The 22,497-nt window shown below is 37.4% G+C and overlaps 1 protein-coding gene across 1 annotated transcript in view; it reads left to right on the top strand.

Moving 5' to 3' along the window:
* The window catches only part of LOC128702424 (serine/threonine-protein kinase greatwall-like), a 47,299-nt gene extending 24,802 nt beyond the window's left edge, over positions 1 to 22,497 (top strand). Inside the window, exons 10-16 of the mRNA XM_070102159.1 lie at positions 5,821 to 7,267; positions 9,919 to 10,030; positions 11,423 to 11,575; positions 12,116 to 12,269; positions 18,982 to 19,095; positions 20,012 to 20,224; positions 21,862 to 22,497. Coding sequence (XP_069958260.1) covers positions 5,821 to 7,267; positions 9,919 to 10,030; positions 11,423 to 11,575; positions 12,116 to 12,269; positions 18,982 to 19,095; positions 20,012 to 20,224; positions 21,862 to 21,908 — 2,240 coding nt within the window. The 3' untranslated portion in view covers positions 21,909 to 22,497. The remainder of the gene's footprint in view (positions 1 to 5,820; positions 7,268 to 9,918; positions 10,031 to 11,422; positions 11,576 to 12,115; positions 12,270 to 18,981; positions 19,096 to 20,011; positions 20,225 to 21,861) is intronic.

The following is a 22,497-nucleotide window of genomic DNA, read 5'->3' as shown; positions in this document are numbered from 1 at the left end:
GTCCTGGCTTTAAGTGAAACAAAGCTGAAGGGGGTGGGAGAGTTTCAATGGAGAGGAATAAATGGGATTAGGTCAGGGGTTTCAAATAGAGTTAGAGCTAAAGAAGGAGTAGCAATAATGTTGAAGGATAAGCTATGGCAGGAAAAGAGGGACTACAAATGTATTAATTCAAGGATTATGTGGAGTAAAATAAAGATTGGATGTGAAAAGTGGGTTATAATAAGCATGTATGCACCTGGAGAAGAGAGAAGTGTAGAGGAGAGAGAGAGATTTTGGGAAATGTTGAGTGAATGCGTGGGGAGTTTTGAATCAAGTGTAAGAGTAATGGTGGTTGGGGATTTCAATGCTAAAGTGGGTAAAAATGTTATGGAGGGAGTAGTAGGAAAATTTGGAGTGCCAGGGGTAAATGTAAATGGGGAGCCTTTAATTGAGCTATGTGTAGAAAGAGATTTGGTAATAAGTAATACATATTTTATGAAAAAGAGGATAAATAAATATACAAGGTATGATGTAGCAAGTAATGAAAGTAGTTTATTAGATTATGTATTGGTGGATAAAAGGTTGATGGGTAGGCTCCAGGATGTACATGTTTATAGAGGGGCAACTGATATATCGGATCATTATTTAGTTGTAGCTACAGTTAGAGTAAGAGGTAGATGGGAAAAGAGGAAGGTGGCAACAACAAGTAAGAGGGAGGTGAAAGTGTATAAACTAAGAGAGGAGGAAGTTCGGGCGAGATATAAGCGACTATTGGCAGAAAGGTGGGCTAGTGCAAAGATGAGTAGTGGGGGGGGGGGGTTTAAGAGGGTTGGAATAGTTTTAAAAATGCAGTATTAGAATGTGGGGCAGAAGTTTGTGGTTATAGGAGGGTGGGGGCAGGAGGAAAGAGGAGTGATTGGTGGAATGATGAAGTAAAGGGTGTGATAAAAGAGAAAAAGGTAGCTTATGAGAGGTTTTTACAAAGCAGAAGTGTTATAAGAAGAGCAGAGTATATGGAGAGTAAAAGAAAGGTAAAGAGAGTGGTGAGAGAGTGCAAAAGGAGAGCAGATGATAGAGTGGGAGAGGCACTGTCAAGAAATTTTAATGAAAATAAGAAAAAATTTTGGAGTGAGTTAAACAAGTTAAGAAAGCCTAGGGAAAGTATGGATTTGTCAGTTAAAAACAGAGTAGGGAAGTTAGTAGATGGGGAGATGGAGGTATTAGGTAGATGGCGAGAATATTTTGAGGAACTTTTAAATGTTAAGGAAGAAAGAGAGGCAGTAATTTCATGCACTGGTCAGGGAGGTATACCATCTTTTAGGAGTGAAGAAGAGCATAATGTAAGTGTGGGGGAGGTACGTGAGGCATTACGTAGAATGAAAGGGGGTAAAGCAGCTGGAACTGATGGGATCATGACAGAAATGTTAAAAGCAGGGGGGGATATAGTGTTGGAGTGGTTGGTACTTTTGTTTAATAAATGTATGAAAGAGGGGAAGGTACCTAGGGATTGGCAGAGAGCATGTATAGTCCCTTTATATAAAGGGAAAGGGGACAAAAGAGACTAAAAATTATAGAGGAATAAGTTTACTGAGTATACCAGGAAAAGTGTACGGTAGGGTTATAATTGAAAGAATTAGAGGTAAGACAGAATGTAGGATTGTGGATGAGCAAGGAGTTTTATGAGTGGGTAGGGGATGTGTAGATAAACAAGTGTTTACATTGAAGCATATATGTGAACAGTATTTAGATAAAGGTAGGGAAGTTTTTATTGCATTTATGGATTTAGAAAAGGCATATGATAGAGGAGCAATGTGGCAGATGTTGCAAGTATATGGAATAGGTGTTAAGTTATTAAATGCTGTAAAGAGTTTTTATGAGGATAGTGAGGCTCAGGTTAGGGTGTGTAGAAGAGAGGGAGACTACTTCCTGGTAAAAGTAGGTCTTAGACAGGGATGTGTAATGTCACCATGGTTGTTTAATATATTTATAGATGGGGTTGTAAAGGAAGTAAATGCTAGGGTGTTTGGGAGAGGGGTGGGATTAAATTTTGGGGAATCAAATTCAAAATGGGAATTGACACAGTTACTTTTTGCTGATGATACTGTGCTTATGGGAGATTCTAAAGAAAAATTGCAAATGTTAGTGAATGAGTTTGGGAATGTGTGTAAAGGTAGAAACTTGAAAGTGAACATAGAAAAGAGTAAGGTGATGAGGGTATCAAATGATTTAGATAAAGAAAAATTGGATATCAAATTGGGGAGGAGGAGTATGGAAGAAGTGAATGTTTTCAGATACTTGGGAGTTGACGTGTCGGCGGATGGATTTATGAAGGATGAGGTTAATCATAGAATTGATGAGGGAAAAAAGGTGAGTGGTGCATTATGGTATATGTGGAGCCAAAAAACGTTATTTATGGAGGCAAAGAAGGGAATGTATGAAAGTATAGTAGTACCAACACTCTTATATGGATGTGAAGCTTGGGTGGTAAATGCAGCAGCGAGGAGACGGTTGGAGGCAGTGGAGATGTCCTGTTTAAGGGCAATGTTTGGTGTAAATATTATGCTGAAAATTCGGAGTGTGGAAATTAGGAAAAGGTGCGGAGTTAATAAAAGTATTAGTCAGAGAGCAGAAGAGGGGTTGTTGAGGTGGTTTGGTCATTTAGAGAGAAGGATCAAAGTAGAATGACATGGAAAGCATATAAATCTATAGGGGAAGGAAGGCGGGGTAGGGGTCGTCCTCGAAAGGGTTGGAGAGAGGGGGTAAAGGAGGTTTTGTGGGCAAGGGGCTTGGACTTCCAGCAAGCATGCATGAGCGTGTTAGATAGGAGTGAATGGAGATGAATGGTACTTGGGACCTGACGATCTGTTGGAGTGTGAGCAGGGTAATATTTAGTGAAGGGATTCAGGGAAACCGGTTATTTTCATATAGTCGGACTTGAGTCCTGGAAATGGGAAGTACAATGCCTGCACTTTAAAGGAGGGGTTTGGGATATTGTCAGTTTGGAGGGATATGTTGTGTATCTTTATATGTGTATGCTTCTAAACTGTTGTATTCTGAGCACCTCTGCAAAAACAGTGATAATGTGTGAGTGTGGTGAAAGTGTTGAATGATGATGAAAGTATTTTCTTTTTGGGGATTTTCTTTCTTTTTTGGGTCACCCTGCCTCAGTGGGAGACGGCCGACTTGTTGAAAAAAAAAAAATATACATGTTATGCTTTAATAACGTATGTTATTCAATATGTATGTTATTAAATACCAAAGACTCCACCACTGCGAGTCCCTACTACCCTCCCTCCGACCCCCGCAACTGGCAGCCAGCCCTCTCACCACTCAGTGTGGTGAGTGTTTTGTTTGTTCATTATTTGCTATTAAACTACAAAATAAATAATGTAAACCCATTCATGACTACATATTGGAATGGCTATTAGGACAGGTATTAGACGGTGACATCATGTGTTTACTCTTGAACACTACAAAGAATTGAACATTTCTGCTATTGCTAATAATAACAATAGTAATAATAATAATAATAATAAATACGATATAATTGAAGAAGGAAATTGTACAAAAATACGAGGGAGTGGTTGACACATCGTCAGTGTGACTTTGTTTATGCTGGAGTGAACATTAGTCTCCCTGCTCTTCCAAACATTTCACAATAATTCAGCAGTTGAGGCAGTGGTATTTAATAACATATATGTTATAAATAACATATATGTTATTAAATTGATGAGGGAAAAAAGGTGAGTGGTGCGTTGAGGTATATGTGGAGTCAAAACACGTTATCTATGGAGGCAAAAAAGGGAATGTATGAAAGTATAGTAGTACCAACACTCTTATATGGATGTGAAGCTTGGGTGGTAAATGCAGCAGCGAGGAGACGGTTGGAGGCAGTGGAGATGTCCTGTCTAAGGGCAATGTGTGGTGTAAATATTATGCAGAAAATTCGGAGTGTGGAAATTAGGAGAAAGTGTGGAGTTAATAAAAGCATTAGTCAGAGGGCAGAAGAGGGGTTGTTGAGGTGGTTTGGTCATTTAGAGAGAATGGATCAAAGTAGAATGACATGGAAAGCATATAAATCTATAGGGGAAGGAAGGAGGGGTAGGGTCGTCCTCGAAAGGGTTGGAAAGAGGGGATAAAGGAGGTTTTGTGGGCGAGGGGCTTGGATTTCCAGCAAGCGTGCATGAGCGTGTTAGATAGGAGTGAATGGAGACGAATGATACTTGGGACCTGACGATCTGTTGAAGTGTGAGCAGGGTAATATTTAGTGAAGGGATTCAGGGAAACCAGTTATTTTCATATAGTCGGACTTGAGTCCTGGAAATGGGAAGTACAATGCCTGCACTTTAAAGGAGGGATTTGGGATATTGGCAGTTTGGAGGGATATGTTGTGTATCTTTATACGTATATGCTTCTAAACTGTTGTATTCTGAGCACCTCTGCAAAAGCAGTGATAATGTGTGAGTGTGGTGAAAGTGTTGAATGATGATGAATGTATTTTCTTTTTGGGGATTTTCTTTCTTTTTTGGGTCACCCTGCCTCGGTGGGAGACGGCCGACTTGTTGAAAAAAAAAAATGTTATAAATAATAATAGTACATGTTATTATTAATAACATGTATTATTATTAACATGTATGTTATTAAATACCATTGCCTCAATCACTGCCTCTACCACTCCAGTCACACTCAATCTACGAGCACCAAACACAATGAATTATTGTGAAATGTTTGGAAGAGCAGGGAGACTAATGTTCACTCCAGCATAAACAAAGTCACACTGACGATGTGTCAACCACTCCCTCGTGTTTTTGTACAATTTCCTTCTTCAATTATATCATATTTATTATTATTATTATTATTATTATTATTATTATTATTACTATTGTTATTATTAGCTGTAGCAGAAATGTTTAATTCTTTGCAGTGTTCAAGAATAAACACATGATGTCACCGTCTAATACCTGTCCGAATAGCCATTCCAATATGCAGCCATGAATGGGTTTACATTATTTATACTGTAGTTTAATAGCAAATAATGAACAAACAAAACACTCACCACACTGAGTGGTGGGAGGGCTGGCTGCCAGTTGCAGGGGTCGGAGGGAGGGTAGTAGGGACTTGCAGGTGGCGGGAAACTTAAATATGATTTGGCGGCTGGGAATTTGGTGGCTGGGAATTTGGCGGTTGCTAATTCGCGAATGTGTGAAGCCCGTGAAAGTTGAAAACGTGAATGTTGAGGGAGACCTGTAATATATATTGAACATTATTTATTTATTAACACATCGGCCGTTTCCCGCTAAGGCAGAGTGGCCCGAAAAAGAAAAAATTTCTCCAACCTTTCCTCAGCCAACCCCTACCCCGCCTTCCCTCCACTACAGATTTATACACTCTCGAAGTCATTCTATTTCGTTACATTCCCTCTACATGTCCAAACCATCTCAGTAACCCCTTCTCAGCCCTCTGGATAATAGTTTTGGTCATCCCGCACCTCCTCTTAATCTCCAAACTACAGATTTTCTGCATTGTATTCACACCACACATTGCCCTCTGACATGACATCACCTCCGCCTCCAGCCTTCTCCTTGTTGCAACATTCGCCACCCATACCTCTCACCTATACAAGAGCTTTCATGGATAAAGTTCTTTGTATTGAACTTATACTTTTTTTTTTCAACAAGTCGGCTGTCTCCCACCTAGGCAGGGTGACCCAAAAAGAAAGAAAATCCCCAAAATGAAAATACTTTCATCAGTATTCAACACTTTCACCTCACTCACACATAATCACTGTAAAAATCTTTTTCTTTTTCATATAATATTAATGTAGACACCTTTCTATTTCAGGGACTCCATCCATTCAGTTTTCTGCAAATCTTGTAGATTTGAAAAAGAAATTTGATTTTAGCAGTGACATGACACCTAGAAAGGAAGAAGAAAGTGATGTTAAGAAAAGTAATGTTTGTAAATTGGGTTATACTTCTCAAGGTATTCAGTCCCCAGGTAGGTCTCCAGTCAGATTTCATTTACCATGCCGCTCTCCAAAAGAGGGAGATATCTCCAGTGATTTTGATGTCTCTCTGTCCAGTGATGGGCATGAGAGTGGAATTCACCCTTTGCCTGTATATCCATCAAGAGACAACAGTCTTGATGAAATCAAGGAGGAGCTCTCTGGTGATCTGCAGTCTTCAGATACATCAAATATCAGTACCAGTTCACCAAAGAAATGTCATACAAGCTGTAACAGCATTAACACTATACCAGTGCCTCATTCACCAATAGCAACCTCAACACACTTAATTAACTCCAAGAGAGAGACTGATATGATCCATGATACAATGCTAGTTTCTGACAAAAATAATAAGGAAGTTTGCAAGTCATTGGCTAGTTATGAAGGGAGATCTGCAGAATCAAAATTGTGCTGTTCTATAGATGATAGTGAAAATATGCTGGGGTCTGTTATTAGAAAACAGATTCATACATCCAGTGAATACAGTGATGTGTTCCTAGATGACATAGCTCCTAATGAATCTTGCACCTCAGATATCTTCAAACCTTTTGTCCCAAAGGATCCTGTCTCAGCCACAGAGCTGGAAAATGCTGACTTGACTGTTACCAATAAGTGCCATACAAGATTACGACCCTTATCTCAGCTTACACATCACATGTCACCTGTAGGATGCCCCACTTCCGATTTGCCTTCTATATCTAGGGTTGTATTCTCCAGAGATATAGCCACAAGTTCACCAATTCCCCCACATGTTGGGAAAAGTGAAGGTGCAGACATGTCTCATTCAACTATTGAAGGATGTTCAGCATTGCTTGATTGCAAGCTATCAAATAATGAACCTCAGAGGTCCTCAGAAAGCAGTTCTGATTCATCAAGTAAGCCTGCAACTGTCTCTGGTCAGGTATCAAATTTTCCTATATCGGTGCAAGCAGATAATGTTTCCCTTGAACAGAGGGAAAGCACTAGATTAGAGGAATGCATTAACATAAGTGAAAGAAATTATTCCACCATCAGTACCTATCAGGAGTGTGAAAATTTCAAAATACCATCACAAACAAGAGGTATTAAACGCTCTATAGGCTCTAGTAATGCAAGCCCACCCACAAATATTGCAAGAGACAGTCAGTCTTCTGGCCTTACAAGAAGTTTCGGAGTTCTGCAGGTTGCTGGTCAAAACCCTAAAAAGCGAGACACGAGGAGGAGTCCATGTCCCTTGGCAGAATTGAGGTGTATTCAAGACACCAATTATATGCATGGTGCTCCTGCTGTTGATAGGGAAAGCAGGTATGTTGATTTGAGATATTTTTAATAAGGACGAATTAACTGTATGGAGAGTATGTGTTAACTGTTTCTATTAACATTTTTGTTGATTCTAGCACTTATTTCATAATAACTGTTCTTTGTTTTTTGATGGTGGAATGGGCTCTCTCTTGTTCCTTTGTATTTCCTAATAAAGCAAATTATTCTGAAGATTGTGCTTTTTACCTCAGCAAGCCAGCCTTGCAGGGGTAGAAAACTCCTTGAAACCAGTCACAGGTTTATCAGTAAACTCTCTCATAATGCAGGGTGCAGGCCTGAAAACTGGCACCTTGTGGAAATTAGCATTTTATGAAGTTAAGAACGTGGGAAAAATATGGTAATGTTCCAGCCACCTCCAAATTTTCCTGCCAAAATTTCTTTAGTTTTGCTAGATAAATATTACTACATTATTGCTTACCTCGCATTATTTTAGCTGTTACTTGAAGCATTTGAAGAGTGTGGGAAGGGTTAACATGTGCTTAACCCTTTGACAGTTTCGGTCGTATATATACGTCTGACGAGCCACTGTTTCGGACATATATATACTCAGTAATTCTAACAGCTTCAAATCAAGCAGGAGAAAGATGGTAGGCCCACCTGTGAGAGAATGGGTCTGTGTGGTCAGTGTGCAGTGTATAAAAAAAACCCTGCAGCATGCAGTGCATAATGAAGAAAAAAACTCCGACCATGTTTTTGGATTCAAATGCCGACTTTGAGGAGTATTTTCGTATAGTATTTATGGTTGTATTCTCGTTTTCTTGGTCTCATTTGATAGAATGCAAAATATATTACAGAAATAGAGATGATTTTGATTAGTTTCACGGTGAAAACGACCTTGAAATTGAGCTCAAAGTAGCAGAAATGTCCGATTTTTACTAATGTTCAAAAGTAAGCAGATCACACCACATGTCCAATATACGTCAACTGGGGAGTCTAATATTCTTTCACTAGTGCACTGATTTTATTTATGCCATTTTTACAATAATGCAGTAGTCTGCATAACAGTAAATCTTCTATTTTGTGTGTGAATAAAAAATCAAAATAGAAAGCAAGAGTAATATAAGAGGGGCCTAGAGACATGACTAATAAGCAGCGGATATGTTATTTTAGTGCCAAGAATGTCTGCATTGTTTATTCTGGACCCTGTTTTGAAATTGGCATCTTTTTTAATTTGTGTGAAATTAGCCAAATTGATAATTTCTGACCACTTTATTGGGTAGTTGAAATCAGTAAATGGGTGGTTTCTTTTACTCAATTGATAGGAAAAATGCAATTCTAAAGAAATAGCTATGAGTTTGGTCGACTGGAACAATGGAATTGGCCGAAAATAGGGTTCAAAGTCGGCAAAATCGCCAATGCGTATATATTGCTGAGATCACTAACATCGTGGGAGCATAATTCCATAAGTTTTCGATTAGATTTCGTACTTTTGGTGTCATTACCATTGGGAAAAGATTCTCTATTTTTTTTTTTTTTTTTTTTTTTTTTTTTTTTTTTTTTTTTTTTTTTTTTTTTTTTTTTTTTTTTTTAACATAGAATGAGTTTCAGAAAGGGGCTTGTGACAATCAAAGGGTTAATGAGCTAAGTTGTATGTAGTAAGGTTTATCAGCTGACACTTATTACATGTCAATATAATGAAAGCCATATTTCGTTGTCATATTTTACCACACCTAAACCAAACAAACATATACTAAAGAAGAATGCATTTGAAACAGTATTATGCAAGTGAAAGAAATATTTTTTTTTTTTTAACAAGTTGGCCATCTTCCACCAAAGCAGGGTGACCCAAAAAGAAAGAAAATCCCCGAAAAGAAATATTGTGATACCTTAAATAAAATGTTGTTCAAAGGCTGTGTCTGGGATATGTGAAAAGAGCTGCTGTCTCTGGCTTTACCTCCCAGCAATATTGTGAGATCACAGGGCTACTGGGTATTTAAACAGAGTGATATAAACAGTTCTAAATATGTATTATGGAGGTTACAAATTCTGGATACTGTGATACCTTAAATAAAATGTTCAAGACTGTGTCTGGAAGATGTGAAAAGAGTTGCTGTCTCTGGTTTTACCTCCCAGCAGTAGATCACAGGGCTACTGGGTGTTTAAAAGGAGTGATATAGACAGTTCTAAATATGTAGTATGAAGGCTACAAATTGTGGAGAGGCAAACTAGAAACATGAGAGGTTAAGGATCTCTGAGTATAGTTTTAATGATGACCATACTGTACTGTATTGTTGCAGTTTTTGAACTGTAGTATTGGCATGCCTCTGGCAAAACAGTGATGGAATGAGTGATGAAAATGTTTCTTCTTTTTATGGGTCACCCTGCCTTGGTGGGAAATGTTCAATGTGTAAAAAAAAGAAAATAGGTGTGCAACCCATAGAAAAGTGCATAGGTACAACAATATTAGGTTAGTGTGGACATGAACATACTGAACATTTGAGTAATGAGAGTTAGTAAAGAGAGCATAGCTAAAAGTAAGGAGATTTAAAGGACAGAGTTGATTGATTTAATTTATGAGACATTGTACAGTATTCATGAGAAAGGTTAAAAGAGTTCTTGGTGAATATAGGTAGTGTATAAAAGTGAATGAAGGATTAAAGATGTAACACTCATTATGATTGCCTGTTTGTTTCCAGAGAAAATAAAAGACAATGTGTGTATGCAAATGATGCCAGAAGGGCTGTGGATGGGATTGGAGAAGCTTTTCACCACTTCAACGACATTCAGGTTAATGATACGGCAAATAAAGTAAGAGAATAATGTTCCCTTCCCTATTTATTTACAACCTTAGCATTGTACTAATAGTCAGGAGTCATCCAAATAAACAAAATAGACCTGAAATACAGTAGAACCTCGGTACTCGAACAGCTCCGTATTTGAACAATTCAGTATTCGAATGCTTTGTTTGGTAAACAAATTGCTCGGCACTCAATAAAACAAGCACAACCTGCCAGAACTTTGCTGTAAACTATTTTGTGTTTCTTCATATTTTTTGGTGTTTTTTTATATTATTTGTATAAATAAGTCCCCATGGGGCCTACAAAGATTAGTGATAACAGCCAACCAAAAAAAAATGGGTGTGAAAAATTTGTTCTGTATTCGAACAGATCAGCACTCTAACAGCATTCTGGAACCAATTAAGTTCAAGTTCAGAGGTTCCACTGTATTCCAAAACTCATTCCTGTTACTTCATGTTTTCCATCAGTACAGCATAAAATGTTGCCTTATAAACTTTCTTTGTAACTTAAAAAGTATGATCCGAATTCCCCCTACTCTCTCAACGTTTATTTATTCCGTATTACGAGATACTTTTTACTCATGAATAGGTCAACCCCCTTTCTGTTTATGTTTAAAAATATTGTCTTAAAACCTTGATCTATACACACATAACTAGTTAATGGTTCAAGTTGGACCAAAACGTTGTCATAAGTTTCATTCTCTTATGTGTGGGTTATGTGTGTATTGTTCTGGACACCATATTGTGCCTTTTCATTCTCGATCTATACTGCAGTATATATGTATACAGGAGGCTACCAATATTGCTTTTTTTTTTTTTTTTTTTTTTATATTTTTTTAACACTCAAAATTGCTGGACATTTGGCATTATTGGTTACCATTTTTCCCTATTAACCCACTAAATTGAGCTTTTACGGTAAATATTCAGCTTACATTTTGCAGTGTTTGGAATTTTTAGATTTACTCTCTTCATAATGAAAGGCTCTTCATTTAAGGAATTGTAGCTATGTCCTCTTCCTCGTAGCAAACCTGGTTGCCTCCTGTTCCCCAGGAACATAAATAATTACCATTACTACAGATTGACGATTGACCTAGACAGTATTTTGATTTATCCTGGATCATTACAAAATTGTGACTTAATAATGGTCTAAAGTGAACCAAAACATATACCATTGATATACCTTTGATGAGTTCCAAGAGTTTTTCTACTCCCAAAGTCCAGCCTTTGGCCAGGCTGGTGCCTGCCTGGTTAACCAGGCTGTTATTGCTGGTGGCCCACTGACCCACATATCCATCACAGCCTGGTTGATCTAGCTTTCATCATCTGGTTTCATCTACAGTTGTGAATATTTCTACTCATTTTGATGTGCTTTTTAAATACAGTAATCAAATTTGATGCTGCAGCCAGTCAGATGGTACAGTGAAAGTGACATGAGCAGTGATGTTTCGGAGAGGGAGATTGGTTGTAAGGATTACCCTGGCACTCCTGTTAGTGTGTCATCGCACAGCCAACATTCACAGCTATTCTTTAGTTACCATACCCCAGCTAGAATACCTGTGAGTTTAAGTATTTGTAAGTCAGTTGTGCAAACAGCTAACCTGCTGTGTATATTGTTTGCAGTGGTACTTGCTAATTACTCCTCTGATTATTTAATCGTATAATTTTATAGATATAATACAAGTGATGATCTTAATGTTTTTAAATATTACTTTTTATTTTTGACATTTTTTCTATAAAATAAAAGTCTGTTTACCATTAGGCATCTTCCATTAATTAGTAAATTTTGGTTACAACCATAATATACATGGATTTCTTTTTAGTACTGAAAAAAATACTGAGTGCATTCCAGGGCTTCTCTTGGCCCTATGTTTGTTGTCCTTTGTTTATCACTCATTAATAAATATAAATTTGTATATGCTATGGGTTACTCAAAAATAAAGATGAATGGTATAGACCATTTTTACAACAAGTTCTGTTTGTCTTGTTGGTGGCTAGCTTTCTAAGCACCCATGCAGTTTTTATAGCAGCCAAGAGCCCCTGATTTATATATTTGTTCAAGCTGGGAATTTTTATAATAAAAATTATTATATTTACAGAGTGTGCCTAGCACACCACTGCAAGAATTTGGCCAGACACCGCTACGAGCCCCAAAAAGTGTCAGGAGAGGAGCACAACCATCTCGTTCTGAATCTCGCATCCTGGGTACTCCAGATTATTTAGCACCAGAGCTTCTGTTACATCTTGGCCATGGTTGGTTCATCAGTCATTAAATGTGTAACAAGTACTTTTTTTTGTTGTTGTTGCAAATTTACAGACATTTACAAATTCATTAAAATAGTGTCAGATGAAATAAATAAATATCAGCTTCTGTTAAAATTTATCTCTACAGACATTCTTGAAGTATTGTAGATTGAAGATATCAGGAAAAATATTGAAGGGTAGTTTGATCCTTGATATTCTCATATAATGTAAAATTTAGATAGTACATTAATGTTCACACAATAAAAGCAATAGTGGTAGTAGAGCAAAAGTACAGCTTCATAGTGAAAGATTGGTAACTCGAAATTAGAAATAAGGTCAGGGAATTGACATGCCAGGTATCTTTCCTTCAGTGATTAGAACACACTGAGAGTAAACACTTGTATTGTGTTTCATCACAAAGTGACTTTTACCTGTGTAGTAATAAAAGACCATTATTATTGTGCATGACTAGTATACAATACTGACCAGATAAATTAGACACATGTACAACATCTGGGTATCTTTATTTGTAGATTTTTGCCATCCAATGGCTTTATCAGTACAATACAATACAAGAACATATGCAGAAGCCTACATATACAGATACCCAGATATTGCACATGTGTCAGATTCTTCACCAGATGGAGGATAGAGCTTCCAACACTTCCACTGACTTACACACAGATTTAGTGCATCACATATAGGTAATCATCACTTCCTATTCTCATTGACCAACCAATCTGTTATGAACATTTAATTTTTAATAATAACACCTTGAAATTATGATGCCGTATTTGCTTTGGGTATTAATAATTATATTCCTAAGGGCAATGTGTGGTGTAAATATTATGCAGAGAATTTGTAGTGTGGAAATTAGGAGGAGGCGAGGAGTTAGTAAAAGTATTAGTCAGAGGGCTGAAGAGGGGGGTGGGGGGCTGTTGAGATGGTTTGGTCATTTAGAAAGAATAGAACAAAGTAGAATGACTGGGAAAGTATATCAATTTGTAGGGGAAGGAAGGCAGGGTAGGGGTTGGCCCTGAAAAGGTTGGAGGGAAGGGGTGAGGGAGGTTTTGTGGGGAGGGGCTTGGACTTCCAGCAAGTGTGTGTGAGCGTGTTAGATAAGAATGAATGGAAACAAATGGTTTTTGGGACCTGACGAGTTGTTGGAGTGTGAGCAGGGTAATATTTTGTGAAACGACTCAGGGAAACCTGTTAGCCGGCATTGAGTCCTGGAAATGGGAAGTACAATGCCTGCACTTTAACCCTTTGACTCTCGCAACCCCCAATCCTGAGGTGTCTCCTGGTGTCGCAAAATTTAAAAAAAAAAAGAATTATTTTTTCTTATGAAATGATAGAGAATCTTTTCCCGATTGTAATGACACCAAAAAAACGAAATTTGATGGAAAACTGACGGAATTACGCTCTCGCGAAGTTAGCGACCTCGGCGCTGTTTACAAATCGGCGATTTCGCCCACTTTGAGCCCTATTTTCGGCTAATTCCATTGTTCCAGTCGACCAAACTCATAGCTATTTCTTTAGAACTCCATTTTTTCTATCGATGGAGTACAAGAAACTGCCCATTTACCGATTTCAACTACCTAATAATATGGACAGAAATTTGCAATTTGGCCAATTTCACGAAAACTAAAAAATATGACAATTTCAAAATAAGGTCCAGAATGAACAATGCAGACTTTCCTGGCTCTAAAATAACATTTTCTTTGTTCATCAGTCATGTCTCCAGGCCCCTCTGATATTATTCTTGCTTTCTATTTTGAATTTTTATTCAAACAAAAAATTGAAGACTTACTATTATGCAGACTACTGCAATACTGTAATAACTGTATAAATAACATCAACCCATTCATGACTGCATATTAGAATGGCTAGTTGGACATTTATTGGACAATAGCATCATTTGTTTACTTTTGAACATTGGCAAAAATCAAACATTTCCCCTACTTTGAGCTCCATTTCTAGGTTCTTTTTATAGTAAAATCAATCAAAATCACCTCTATTTCTATAATATGTTTTCCATTCTATCAAATGAGACCAAGAAAACGAGAATACAACTATAAATACTATATGAAAATAGACCACAAAGTCGGCATTTTAATTAAAAAAAACGGTCGGAGTTTTTTTTTTCCCCATTATGCACTGCATGCTCCAGGATTTTTTTTATATGGTGCACACTGACCACACAGACCCATTCTCTCACATGTGGGCCTACCAGCTTTCTCCTGCTTGATTTGAAGCCGCTAGAATTTATGAGTATATATACGTCAAACACGGTACCTCGTAAGACGTATATATACGGCCGCGACAGTCAGAGGGTTAAAGGAGGGGTTGGGGATATTGGCAGTTTGGAGGGACATCTGAACTGTCGCATCTCGGTACCTCTTCAAAGACAGTGCTTATGTATGAGTGATGGTGAAAGTGTTGAATGATAATGAAAGTTTTTCTTTCTTTTTGGGTCACCCTGCCTTAGTGGGAAACAACCGACATGTTAAAAAAAAAATAGGAAGATGGTCCATGGGGAAGTGGAACAGAATTCTTCCTCTGTAAGCTATGCCGGGAACAAGAGGCTAGTAACCCCTTCTCTTGTATACATTACTAAATTTAAAAAGAGACGCTTTTGTTTTTCTTTTTGGGTCACCCTGCTTTGGAGGGATACAGCCTGTTTGATGAAAAAAACAAAAATAGGAAGATGTTTGGAGTGGCATCTAAACTGTCACATTTGGGTATCTCTGCACCCAGATGGTGAAAGTGTTGAATGATGGTGAAAGTTTTTCTTTTTTGGGTCACCCTGCCTCGGTGGGAGATGGCCAATGGGAAGATAGTGATTATTGCCTAATAGCATCAGATAAGTAATAAGAAATAGCTTTTTTTTTTTTTCAACAAGTCGGCCGTCTCCCACCGAGGCAGGGTGACTCAAAAAAGAAAGAAAATCCCAAAAAAGAAAATACTTTCATCATCATTCAACACTTTTACCACACTCACACATTATCACTGTTTTTGCAGAGGTGCTCAGAATACAACAGTTTAGAAGCATACACATATAAAGATACACAACATATCCCTCCAAACTGCCAATATCCCAACCCCCTCCTTTAAAGTGCAGGCATTGTACTTCCCATTTCCAGGACTCAAGTCCGACTATATGAAAATAACCGGTTTCCCTGAATCCCTTCACTAAATATTACCCTGCTCACACTCCAACAGATCGTCAGGTCCCAAGTACCATTCGTCTCCATTCACTCCTATCTAACACTCTCACGCATGCTTGCTGGAAGTCCAAGCCCCTTGCCCACAAAACCTCCTTTACCCCCTCTCTCCAACCCTTTCGAGGACGACCCCTACCCCGCCTTCCTTCCCCTATAGATTTATATGCTTTCCATGTCATTCTACTTTGATCCATTCTCTCCAAATGACCAAACCACCTCAACAACCCCTCTTCTGCTCTCTGACTAATACTTTTATTAACTCCACACCTTTTCCTAATTTCCACACTCCGAATTTTCTGCATAATGTTTACACCACACATTGCCCTTAAACAGGACATCTCCACTGCCTCCAACCGTCTCCTCGCTGATGCATTTACCACCCAAGCTTCACACCCATATAAGAGTGTTGGTACTACTATACTTTCATACATTCCCTTCTTTGCCTCCATAGATAACGTTTTTTGACTCCACATATACCTCAACGCACCACTCACCTTTTTTCCCTCATCAATTCTATGATTAACCTCATCCTTCATAAATCCATCCGCCAACACGTCAACTCCCAAGTATCTGAAAACATTCACTTCTTCCATACTCCTCCTCCCCAATTTGATATCCAATTTTTCTTTATCTAAATCATTTGATAACCTCATCACCTTACTCTTTTCTATGTTCACTTTCAACTTTCTACCTTTACACACATTCCCAAACTCATCCACTAACCTTTGCAATTTTTCTTTAGACTCTCCCATAAGTACAGTATCATCAGCAAAAAGTAACTGTGTCAATTCCCATTTTGAATTTGATTCCCCAAAATTTAATCCCACCCCTCTCCCAAACACCCTAGCATTTACTTCCTTTACAACCCCATCTATAAATATATTAAACAACCATGGTAACATTACACATCCCTGTCTAAGACCTACTTTTACCAGGAAGTAGTCTCCCTCTCTTCTACACACCCTAACCTGAGCCTCACTATCCTCATAAAAACTCTTTACAGCATTTAATAACTTACCACCTATTCCATATACTTGCAACATCTGCCACATTGCTCCTCTATCCACTCTATCATAAGCCTTTTCTAAATCCATAAATGCAATAAAAACTTCCCTACCTTTATCTATATACTGTTCACATATATGCTTCAATGTAAACACTTGATCTACACATCCCCTACCCACTCTGAAACCTCCTTGCTCATCCACAATCCTACATTTTGTCTTACCTCTAATTCTTTCAATTATAACCCTACCGTACACTTTTCCTGGTTTACTCAGCAAACTTCTTCCTCTATAATTTTTAGAGTCTCTTTTGTCCCCTTTCCCTTTATATAAAGGGACTATACATGCTCTCCGCCAATCCCTAGGTACCTTCCCCTCTTTCATACATTTATTAAACAAAAGTACCAACCACTCCAACACTATATCCCCTCCTGCTTTTAACATTTCTGTCATGATCCCATCAGTTCCAGCTGCTTTACCCCCTTTCATTTTACGTAATGCCTCACGTACCTCCCCCACACTTACATTCTGCTCTTCTTCACTCCTAAAAGATGGTATACCTCCCTGACCAGTGCATGAAATTACTCCCTCTCTTTCTTCCTTAACATTTAAAAGTTCCTCAAAATATTCTCGCCATCTACCTAATACCTCCATCTCCCCATCTACTAACTCCCCTACTCTGTTTTTAACTGACAAATCCATACTTTCCCTAGGCTTTCTTAACTTGTTTAGCTCACTCCAAAATTTTTTCTTATTTTCATTAAAATTTCTTGACAGTGCCTCTCCCACTCTATCATCTGCTCTCCTTTTGCACTCTCTCACCACTCTCTTTACCTTTCTTTTACTCTCCATATACTCTGCTCTTCTTATAACACTTCTGCTTTGTAAAAAACTCTCATAAGCTACCTTTTTCTCTTTTATCACACCCTTTACTTCATCATTCCACCAATCACTCCTCTTTCCTCCTGCCCCCACCCTCCTATAACCACAAACTTCTGCCCCACATTCTAATACTGCATTTTTAAAACTATTCCAACCCTCTTCAACCCCCCCACTACTCATCTTTGCACTAGCCCACCTTTCTGCCAATAGTCGCTTATATCTCACCCGAACTTCCTCCTCCCTTAGTTTATACACTTTCACCTCCCTCTTACTTGTTGTTGCCACCTTCCTCTTTTCCCATCTACCTCTTACTCTAACTGTAGCTACAACTAAATAATGATCCGATATATCAGTTGCCCCTCTATAAACATGTACATCCTGGAGCCTACCCATCAACCTTTTATCCACCAATACATAATCTAATAAACTACTTTCATTACTTGCTACATCATACCTTGTATATTTATTTATCCTCTTTTTCATAAAATATGTATTACTTATTACCAAATCTCTTTCTACACATAGCTCAATTAAAGGCTCCCCATTTACATTTACCCCTGGCACCCCAAATTTACCTACTACTCCCTCCATAACATTTTTACCCACTTTAGCATTGAAATCCCCAACCACCATTACTCTCACACTTGATTCAAAACTCTCCATGCATTCACTCAACATTTCCCAAAATCTCTCTCTCTCCTCTACGCTTCTCTCTTCTCCAGGTGCATACACGCTTATTATAACCCACTTTTCACATCCAATCTTTATTTTACTCCACATAATCCTTGAATTAATACATTTGTAGTCCCTCTTTTCCTGCCATAGCTTATCCTTCAACATTATTGCTACTCCTTCTTTAGCTCTAACTCTATTTGAAACCCCTGACCTAATCCCATTTATTCCTCTCCATTGAAACTCTCCCACCCCCTTCAGCTTTGTTTCACTTAAAGCCAGGACATCCAGCTTCTTCTCATTCATAACATCCACAATCATCTCTTTCTTATCATTTGCACAACATCCACACACATTCAGACTTCCCACTTTGACAATTTTCTTCTTCTTATTCTTTTTAGTAATCTTTACAGGAAAAGGGGTTACTAGCCCATTGTTCCCGGCATTTTAGTTGACTTTTACAACACGCATGGCTTACGGAGGAAAGATTCTTATTCCACTTCCCCATGGATATAAAAGGAAAAGTAATAAGACCAAGAACTATTAAGATAAAATCAAAGAAAACTCAGATGAGTGTGTATAAATAAATGTGTACATGTATGTGTAGTGTGACCTAAGTGTAAGTAGAAGTAGCAAGACATACCTGTAATCTTGCATATTTATGAGACAGACAAAAAACATCAGCAATCCTACCATCATGTAAAACAATTACAGGCTTTCATTTTACACTCACTTGGCAGGACGGTAGTACCTCCCTGGGTGGTTGCTGTCTACCAGCCTACTACCTTTAAGAAATAGCTTACTGGGCTATAAATTTTCTAATCTTTGGAAATACATTTTTGTGCATTTTCTCTCATGTTAATTTCTTTAATATTTTTTGTACATCAGTTGTTTAACTTATTATCTTTTCTTTGTTTCTTATTTTTTGCTCACTTTCAGGGTCAGCGGTAGACTGGTGGGCTCTGGGAGTATGTCTTTTTGAGTTTATGACTGGTGTTCCACCTTTTAATGATGAAACTCCTGAGGCTGTGTTTCATAACATTCTTCACCGAGGTAACATCACTTTCAGATATTGTTTAGTATATTAATTCTTTTACTGAATTTATTAATTAAACAAATAGTGCAGTAGTGCAAATGACATTTACAAGATTAATTTATGTACATTTAGATATTGTTTCTGTATGCCACTCTGGTGTTAAAAACGAATTTCTCTTTTTAACACACTGGCCGTCTCCCACCAATGCAGGGTGACCCGATAAAGAAACACTTTCACCATCATTTATGGTATTACTGTCTTGGCAGAGGTGCGCAGATACGATAGTTTATATGTCCCTTTAAACAGCAAATATCTCAAACCCTCCTTTTGAGTGCAGGCATTGTATTTCCCACCTCCAGGGCTCATGTCCAGCTAATCAGCTTACCAGAATCCCTTCAGAAAATATTATCTCTAAATATAAAGTGGATTTAAGTCTTACAAAACTTTTTTTTTTTGTAAATGTAATTGGAGTTTCTTCTAAACTAATAATGTTTTTTGTTCCTTAAGGTTTCTGCTGATTGTCATCATTTTTGCATTTTGAACATTTTTTTAAACATTTTAAAAATGCTCTATATTTGATAACTCTTCATAGTACAGTGTTCCCTATGATACATGTTTGTGGGAATACATTATTGAAGTATTAGCAGTTTGGAGGGATATGTTGTGTATCTTTATATGTGTATGCTTCTAAACTGTTGTATTCTGAGCACCTCTGCAAAAACAGTGATAATGTGTGAGTGTGGTGAAAGTGTTGAATGATGATGAAAGTATTTTCTTTTTGGGGATTTTCTTACTTTTTTGGGTCACCCTGCCTCGGTGGGAGACGGCCGACTTGTTGAAAAAAAAAAACTTCTGTTCTTACAAAATAAAAGATTTTATTTACAAAGTTTCATTATTTCCTGTAACTTTAATATTCCTGGTGTATCATTCTAGATATTCCCTGGCCAGAGGGTGATGAGGCATTATCTGAAGCTGCTATCAAGATAATAGACAAGCTCTTGGCCTTTGATCCAAAAGTACGGGCAGACTTTGAATTGATCAAATCAAGCTCCTTATTTCATTGCATCAATTTACCCAACTTGAGGGATATGCCAGCCCCATTTGTCCCTCAACCAGATGATGCCATGGATACCACCTATTTTGAAGGCAAGTTTATCATAGTTGATAAGGCATTTGCTTCTTATTGCATTGAATATTTTGTCTTTCATGTGCTGGCTTTTTATTTTTGCTATTGGCTAAAGTTAATGGGTAGGTCTTTGCAGATACAGTACTGTACATGTTTTTAGAAGAGTACTGAAGTCTTTATTTTTCCTTATTGGTAGCTGGAGTATAAATAGTGGAAGGTAGAATATGAGAAGAATGTCAGTAGATGATAAAGTAAAACTCTGTGGGGAAGTGGAAAATAATTCTTCCTGTGTAAGCCATGTATGTCGTTAGAGGTGACTGAAACTCTGGAGCAAGAGGCTAGTAGCCCTTTCTGTTTAAATTACTAACTTTGGGTCACCCTGCCTCGGTGGGAAAGGACCGGTATCTTGGAAAAAAAAAATAAGTCAAAGTAAATTAATAATAGACAAAGATTATTAGCAAGACGTAAGAAGCAGTTGTTGGGGGAAGACTGACTGTTGCGATGGAAAGTAATTGAGGTAATATCATAAAGGTGTTGTATGGATTTTAGAATACAGCATCAGAGTCCATAGCAGAAGTTTGCTGTGATTATAGGCAAATAGGTGGTAGAGGAAAGAGATATTGTTGGTAGAATGGTGAGACAAGAGTTCTCTATTTTTATGTTTCTAGAATGGTTATCATGAGTGAAAGGTTGGCATATGATATGATTTTACAATGTCAAACTGATATATAGAAAAGAAACAATATATTTAAGTTAGTGGTGAAGAAGTGCAGAAACAAAAATGAAAAAGTGAGTTTTTGTCAGTAAATAGTTTTGGAGAGAGATAAATAAGGTTAGAAAACTGAGAAAGCAAATGGGTTTGTTAAGAGTGAAAGTAGCTAGATGCTGGATGAGAAGCCATGAATGATAGAGATTTGAAGCATAATTTAAATTTTTTATTCATTGTGGATGGTGAAGTGTAGGCAGAATTTTCATGCTAATGACAAAGAAGCTTTATCAATCCAATTTTTGGATGGGTAAAGCTTCACGTTGGCAAAACATTTTTTAATAAGATGTTCTAGTGTTACACTTTTTTTTCTCTCTCTTTCAATAAACTGGCCATATCCCACCAAGGCTGGGTGACCTAAAAAGAAAAACAAAAGTTTTTCTTTTTAAATTTAGTAATTTATACAGGAGAAGAGGTTACTATCCCCTCGCTCCCAGCATTTTAGTCACCTCTTACGACTTGCATGGCTTATGGAAGAAGAATTCTTTTCTGCTTCCGTATGGAGATAAGCAGAAATAAGGAAGAAGAAGCATTATTAAGAAAATAGAAGAAAATCTAGATGGGTGTGTATATAAATGTGTGTGCATGCATGTGTAGTGTGACCTAAGTGTAAGTAGATGTAGCAAAATATATCCTTTATCCTGTGTGTTTATGAGACAGAAAAAAGACACCAGCAATCCTACCATAATGTAAAACAATTACAGGTTTCCACTTCACACTTGCTTGGCAGAACAGTAGTACCTCTCTCTGTGGTTGCTGTCTACCAACCTACTACAAAGGACCTGCTAATTATCATGGTTATAAAAAAATAGCCTCATATACAGTAATTTATTAATAGATAAAAAAATATCTTTTTTTTATATATAATAATATCTTGTATAAAACTTTCAGCTCGTAACAATATCCAGCACCTCACCGTGTCCAACTTCGATTTGTGAAGTAAACTGTTCTCTGAGTAAAATCCATCCTTAACTGTGATCAGCATAAGCGGCACATCAATTTGTGAAGCAAGGTGTTCTCCGGTGAAAAATTCATCCACAAATGTGATCAGCATCGGCAGCACATCAGTTTGTGAAGCAAGGCGTTCTCCGCGCAAAATCCATCTGTAATTGTGATCAGCATCAGCAGCACATCACAGGAAGAGCATTGAAAGTTGTTAACAATGTCATGAGGATAATCCCTCACAGTTTTTTTTTTGTTCCACATTTTATCACTATGAAAAGCTTTTACATTATGTTTGATAGCTAAAAATACAGTAAGTTTCCTTTGTTTTAATGTATCTTATTCCACATTTGTAATAATAAGAGGAAGTAATTCTCCCTTGTTTTAAATTTTTGGTATCGTGCATTGGTTATGTATACTTTTCCATAACTGTATGTTTTATTAAGAATATAGAATATAATAACTATCTAATATATAGTACCAAATCAAAACTTTAATATATGCACCTGTATCAAATATTTGAGAAAAAATTGTGTCCTTTTAAATGTTTTGACCCAACTCTAAACATAATAAATTTAAAAAATT

The sequence above is a fragment of the Cherax quadricarinatus genome, chromosome 80 (genome assembly GCF_038502225.1).
Source record: "Cherax quadricarinatus isolate ZL_2023a chromosome 80, ASM3850222v1, whole genome shotgun sequence".
NCBI lineage: Eukaryota > Metazoa > Arthropoda > Malacostraca > Decapoda > Parastacidae > Cherax > Cherax quadricarinatus.
Note: the sequence above shows the minus strand (reverse complement) of the source record. Positions and strands in the feature narration are given on the sequence as shown.